Raw genomic sequence first — 6,924 nt, forward strand, 5'->3', positions numbered from 1 at the left:
AGCTGCATGTGCTCTGACGCTAGGTCCACAGAGCTGAAATGGGCCACGGATTTCATGTTACCAAGCTGAATCAGCAGATTAGAAATGGCCACAAGATGATCGAGGTGTGACAAAACTGAGGGGCACGACGTCAAATTCCAGGATTTACAGAAGTTAGGAACTCATTTAATAACTTTAAAAGTATTCCAGTGAACTAGAGGTGCAAACTGAACACGCAGAGCTGACATATATCAAATTGATAACTTCTAACTATTCAGAATACTCTGATTCAGACCAAGGACTTTGTCAAGAAAGAAACTCCAAATTACCCAATTTTCCCCAAGTCTTTCCACAATAGTATGATATGTTTTCTTAATAAAAGCATCATTACCTTTAATGTTGACCGGAAAAGGGGTGAAAAATGATCTGTTTTGATAGAAATCCAAATAAAATGCAGCTGTTCTGACATGTTCTATACTAATAACTACAAACTTACTCCAACTGATCAGTTTAAAAGCATTACGAAAATTCTAGGAGACTTTTCTTGAGTTACTATTCAAATGCGTGTGCTTCTGTAAATGTAGCAAAACCACAGAGTTACTTCACTTTGTAAATTCCTGACCTGATGACAATGAGATAAACAGACTCAGTTTTGAATCACCAAACCTGAACAGTGCAATTGTCCCTGATCTGTCTAAGATGTCAGTAAAATTGAGGAAATCCTTCTTACATTTATAGGTGTGTGCCTCACTCTAAAGGAGACTTTGGTAACAATCAAACAAGTATTCTATACATTTCTTTTAAAAAATTATTATTATTATTATTATTATTATTATTATTATTATTATTATTATTAGTAGTAGTAGTAGTAGTAGTAGTAGTAGTAGTAGTAGTAGTAGTAGTAGTAGTAGTAGTAGTACAAATATTTGGGTACAGAGGTAGGTACCAACTCTCTTGAACTACGGTACTAGATTATAATTAGGCAGAAGCTGAGCGAGAGGTTTGTGTGACTGGTAGACAATTACTCCACAGAAGATGCCATCTCTTCTGTGGTTCACACCACCCTCACCCACCTGGAGCAGAAGAATTCCTACGTCCATTTGCTCTTCGTGGACTTCTCATCTGCTTTCAACACAATGATCCCACAGACACTTGTTGATAAATTACTGACTCTGGACTGAGCTCCTCTCTTTGTAACTGGTGTTCTGTGCTCCGGCATCAACGTGTGGCACGGAAACTGCACTGTGGCAGAGAGGAAAGCTCTACAGAGGGTGGTGAAGCCGCCCAACCGTCACAGACATATACAGCTCCAGATGCAGGAAGAGGGCAACCTGTATCATGAAGGACCCCACTCACCCAGCACACACACTCTTTGTCCCGCTCCCCTCAGGCAGAAGGCTGAGGAGCATTAAATGCAAAACCACCAGACTGAGAAACAGCTTCATTCCAGAAGCTGTGAGACTTCTCAATGCATAAATGGACAAGAACTGCTATTGTAGCACCTTAATCACTACTGACACTGACACTTTATCAATGCTGGTCATCATGCACTTTGCTGCTAAAGTATTTATTTATACCTACACTCTATATCCATACTGGTACTCAGGTTGTTGCACTCTAGTTATCATATTATTAATCATATTGTTTTATTACTTGTTATTCTGTTTGTTAAGAAAAAAACAACCCAAAAAACCCCAAATATTTATGTATTACTTTTTAAGAAAAAAAAGACTCTGTTTCTTCATTATTTTGTTTCTTTTCGCTCCAGGACCGCGTGTACATAATTTCGTTCCACCTCATGTTAACATGTGATGCGAATGACAATAAAGCTCCTTGAATCCTTACCGCCCTGCCTAGTTACACAAATTAGGGCTGTGTGACAGGACCAAAATCTCATATCCCGATATAAGGCAATTTATCATCCCAACAACGATATATATCACAAAAATTTTACATTTTCTGTAAATTCTGTGAATCTTGGGCAACTCGACTTGGGTTTAGTGTTTTGAGCTGGGCGTCATGAACCTGGAGTAGAATGTTTTGACCGATGCATGAAACTGCATTTTTAGACATAGGTTGTAACGGCCGCCATTTTCTTTGTGAGTATTTATTACACAACATGCTTCCTCTCAGCATCCCTCTCTCACACAGAGTATCTGTCGATACTGTTCACTAATCTGATATCAGTGCATACTGTGAGGAAGAAATTGGAGATGTTAACACTGTTAACTAATGACACTTTGCTGCTAGCTTCCTCAATGTTACACTGGTTCTCCTGCAACCTGCTCCTATCACTGTCAAGTGCTGAAGTAAAGAAAAAACTGATCTGAAAAGACTGGTTCATAGATCCACACTCTGTCACCAATATGCGTTTTAGTTTTTTCAATCAGCGGTTCGGGGATTTGAACCTGCAACTGTTTATACACAGACTTATTAAAAATTTGGGACATGACAATTCTCCAGATCAATGTTTTTTACTTCTACATCCATTTACCTCTGTTTTTGTATGGCTTTTATGTTTTGTTGAGAAAAACAAACAAATGAGAAATAAAATAAGTATCATCACTTGTTCTTAGCTGGGTCAGCTTCCATTAGATCTAGATGTTTTAACCAGGAATTAATAGCTCCACATGACCAATTAGGATAAGTCAGAGTCTCACAATACATAAAGACAGAGTCACAACACAATGCTGTGCACTTTTGTCACACCTCTAACAAATACCCGTATTTGGGGTAGCTCCTGTAGGGGTCTCCTGTCCAACACTCACAGACATGGATGAAGATTACTTGAAAACTACACTGGCTGGTAAATATAACAGATCATAATGCTAAACTGGACTAATTTTAAGAAAATTAATCAAATGAAAAATTCTCCAGCCTCCTTTGTTAGGAATTCAACTGTCCTGTGAGAATAAATAAATAAAATCAACATCTTGCTAGCTGTAAAATTAGGAGCCACACTTAACATAACTGACTTAAATATCACCACAAAGACCATAAGTCTATCTCACATGATGGAGCACATTCTGAAAAGTAAAAAAAATTAAAAAAAAATAAAAGAGGAACAGCTGATGAATTAGAAGACATCAGCCCTCCTCCATCGCTTCTGTCCTCATTTTGCTCTGATCTCTGACACTATAAACAAGCCTGACTTTGGGAGGGGTCGACCAAGAGAATTTCATAAACTGCACATTGATGTCTCCAGTTTTACTCAATAATAACAAAGACCAGCTTGTATTAACCGAAGCCCCTGACTGTGGTACACCCTGATAGAAACTCTGTAATATCTGTGAGTATCACTTCAGGCAGGTTTGCTGTGATGGCCCAGTGTTACTGCATACAGCTGTTGCCATAGGTGCACGGAGACGCTTTCACTCTGCTGCTGCAGCAGCAGCAGCACCGCTTCATTCTATTTTTCATGAGCTCAGTCGGTTGCCAGGGTTTTAGTTTCCATGGCCACACTGCAGTCTGATGGAACAAAAACCAAACCAGAATGCACGCCCGCTCCCCAACACCTCAGTTGTCTTGGCCCAGTACCCGCCCAGGGACCATCATGGCAATAAAGGCTGGCACACCAACCGACTGCCATCACCAACCACCCGTGGTGCCAGCTGAGGTAACGTGTGCGAGTTCTCAACCTCCTCTCACTCTCATCTACTGACCAGCCAGGGTGCAGCACAACACCATCAATGATTCAGCAATTTACCACTCCTGATGTATCTACAGGAACACCTCACACAGGAAGTTTATTCTAATGCCCTTGGGATGCCTGCACCATGATTGTCTAGTGTCTGTTACAAGATTGAGAACTACAATGGAACAATGGAAAAAACACATTTCGTTTTAAATAAGTGAAAAACCTGACCAGAAACAGCTAAACTGTCACAGTGACTGTGATAACTGCTGCATCAATGGATTCCAGCTCTGTAAGTGGAGAAGATGCATCACTCTTCTGTAATAACTGCTGGCAACTCCCAGATTTCAGAAATATGCCTGAATAAATCTAAAAGCACAAAATCTGCTTTGGGTTGTTTTGGTTTTTTTTCCAATTTTGCAGTTCACTCCTTTATGATAAGAAGAGTGAAGTTGCTGAAGGAGAAGAGTGCAGTGTGAAGAACAAACAAGTAATGGTAGTGTTTGTGAGTGCCTGTAAATGCATCTAACCAAGCATGTGGTAGTCCTACCTGGATTATTGGCCTCCCCCTCCAGGACCTGCAGCTCGGTGCACTCGGCAAGAGAGTGCTCCAGGCAGAGCTGCAAGAAGCGGGCCTGGGTTGGGCTCACCCTCTTCAGCAGGGACAGCAGGGCCACCGTCTGCTCGCACTCGTTCCACCCCTTGAACCAGCTGGCCAACACACCCACTTGATCACGAAACATCATGGTCTGCAAGATGGGGGGGTTGAAGGCTGGCGGATTGAAGCGTATCTGCTCTTAAGACTGAACGGTAGCTTTACAGCGGTTATTGGCGTCTCTGTTCAGCTGTGGCGCTGTATTACCATTCTAAGCTTTTTTATTATTATTATTATTATTATTATTATTAGTCAGGTCAGCGGTCTCTGCCAGTATTCCTGGTGGAGCCTTCTCCTGTATGATAATCTCTGGGTTGTAAGGGTGAAAGAAGATGGGAGGGGGGTGTTAGTTGCTCTTCTTGCTGGGCATTAGGTGAAACGAACTCCTGCTGCTGCTTAGTCACTCTCAGAGCGATTGATATTTGATGAGTCAGCTTTCTTCCAGCACAGGCTGTGTCACATCAGCTTCAGCCTCACAGGCATTTTTCTTCAGGGAATCCCTCTCAGCCCTGCAAGAGGGTGTCAGATGTTAAGTGAGGGAGGGGAATAAAGGGAACATTTAACCCACGCTGCTCTCAGCTTCTACTTAAGTAGGTCTCTCCCTTCTTATCAGACCTCTACGGTGACTTTTACAGCACACTGAGAGCATCGTTAGAAACGCGACGGTGTCCCTGTTGCTTCAGCCTTGCAGACTTGCTGCTGCAGTGGGGTAGTTTGAAAGAGAGGGAGAAAAAAGAGAAAAAAAAAAAACCTCATACTTTATAGGTCTCCTCCTCGCCGTCGCTATGCGAACAGGCTTGTGGCATTCACCACCGGGACAAAAATAAATAATTTGCGTTTTTTTGGTATCCACCCATTCCTTAAAAATACAGCTGTCGGTACTAGTGGCGCTACATCCCGGAATTTTCCAAAAAGGACGCCGGGTTACCGACGGCGGCCACTGGCACGCCTGTGTGCAGCACAGACGATAGCACCGACTTCCCTCCGTTATTCTAATGACAGGTTACTTCGTATCGGAGACCGAGATCCGGCAGTGAAGGCTAGCTTTCAGCTGTAAAAACCCTGCAGAGCAGGCTACGAGCCGACTCCAGGTTCCCGAGCTTTTACCGCTGTCTAAAACTGTCACTTTGCCTCATCAGCACACAGGGAATGACTGTCGGCGTGTGTTAGAGTGTACGAGGAGTTTGTAAAATGTTGTGAAACGGAAAACTAGGGAACAGATCCGTACATTTATCCACGTTCCTATCTAGAACGTTTCCATAGAATAACCGCGTAGCAGCTGTAAATTTAACTCAAGTTACCGTTAGCAAATTTCCCAACAGTGTTAGCTCCGCGAATAAAATTTAATGGCTGGGAATTCCACATTCCCCGCGACATTACTTGAAAAGTCCTTAGTCAACCGCTAAAACTGTGTAATTTTCATTTAAAGACTGGGGTAGAGTTGATAAAACAACGGAGGGAAACAGCTTAGCTAAAAACTTCAATTTGAGTGTTAATCATTGTGGGGAAAGCGGTTATTACACACACCGAACTTTAAGGTTCCTACCTGCTGGCGCTGTTCGCATCGTTGGGTTTGTCTCAGAACAGACGGCAGGCTCGGCTTTTTCGGGGAGCGGTGCCCCTTTACTCCCGGTCTGTGGGATTTGCCATCTTGACTAACTTTTCCTCTGTCTCTCCCCCAGCAGACGGGCTCCACTGCCCTAAAACTCCACGGTTAAGTGAGCAGTAAAGTTGTGACACCGACTTCCCTCAACACTTTTCAAAATAAAGCTAAGCAGTAGCGGTGAGCATTTTTTGGAAAACGTCACTGAACTACTACAGTAGTTTCAACTTAAAATCGTGTATTTTTTTTAGTGCATACTATGATTAACTATGAATATAGGTTTCACGAGGAAAGTCAGAATTCAAAGAGAAAAAGTAAGAATTTTTGGATTCTGTTTTTTCTCAAGATTTTTTCCCCAGAATTCTGATTCTTTTATTATCTCTTAGCTTATATCTTTTATTATTGCTTATTTTAGAAATCTGACGTTTATCCCCTCAAAAACTGATTTGTTTGCCAAAATCCTGACTTTAATTTTCATAATTATCAGATGTTTTTTCCATGCCAGTCAACCTGTTTTGTATGAATGTACTGGGATTAAAAGTTAAAAACTAGTGCTTCTGAAATGTAATTAAGGACAAGTATGAAGACGCAATACTCAGCTAAAGTACTCTCTGAAAGATGCTCCTGAATAGTATTTGATCAGTTTTTGTACTTAGTTACTTAGCACATTCGTGGACGCTTGTGATAGGCATTCTGTTTTTATTTTGAAGATCGGTGTAGTCGATATCCGGCCTTGTTTCGGCCGCCTTGACTTAAGGGGGGCTCGCTCTGCCTGTTTCCACATGCTAATCATTAACAGCAGAGCATTACGTCAGGGGTTTGGCAGCGCGAGGAAGCACCAAAATAGAGAGAGAGATATAGTCTAGTGGGCGACCAGCGACGAAACTACAAGAAAATGTAAGAAAAGGAAATGTTTCCAAAGCCACAGTTAATGAGGTCCACATCCACACAGGAACGATGCTGAATGTTTTAGTTCGTAGGTCAGGGAGACGTGGAAACTATTTTTAGGTGACAGACTCGACTCTATTAAGTGTCGGAATGTAACACGGTTCA

At 41.9% G+C, this 6,924-nt stretch overlaps 1 protein-coding gene across 3 annotated transcripts in view; it reads right to left on the minus strand.

Moving 5' to 3' along the window:
• samd4a (sterile alpha motif domain containing 4A) overlaps positions 1-5,999 on the minus strand; it is a 48,349-nt gene extending 42,350 nt beyond the window's left edge. The window contains exons 1-2 of one of the 3 annotated variants that reach the window (XM_040024797.1): positions 5,815-5,999; positions 4,164-4,777 (exon numbers count right to left, since the gene is read on the minus strand). In XM_040024797.1, the coding sequence (XP_039880731.1) occupies positions 4,164-4,359 (196 nt within the window). In that variant the 5' untranslated portion in view covers positions 4,360-4,777; positions 5,815-5,999. The remainder of the gene's footprint in view (positions 1-4,163; positions 4,778-5,814) is intronic. The other 2 variants (XM_040024795.1, XM_040024796.1) reach the window with 2 other exon arrangements.
• Between the last annotated feature and the right edge of the window lie 925 nt (positions 6,000-6,924).

The sequence above is a fragment of the Simochromis diagramma genome, unplaced genomic scaffold (assembly GCF_900408965.1).
Source record: "Simochromis diagramma unplaced genomic scaffold, fSimDia1.1 OVJJ01000299.1, whole genome shotgun sequence".
Taxonomy (NCBI): domain Eukaryota; kingdom Metazoa; phylum Chordata; class Actinopteri; order Cichliformes; family Cichlidae; genus Simochromis; species Simochromis diagramma.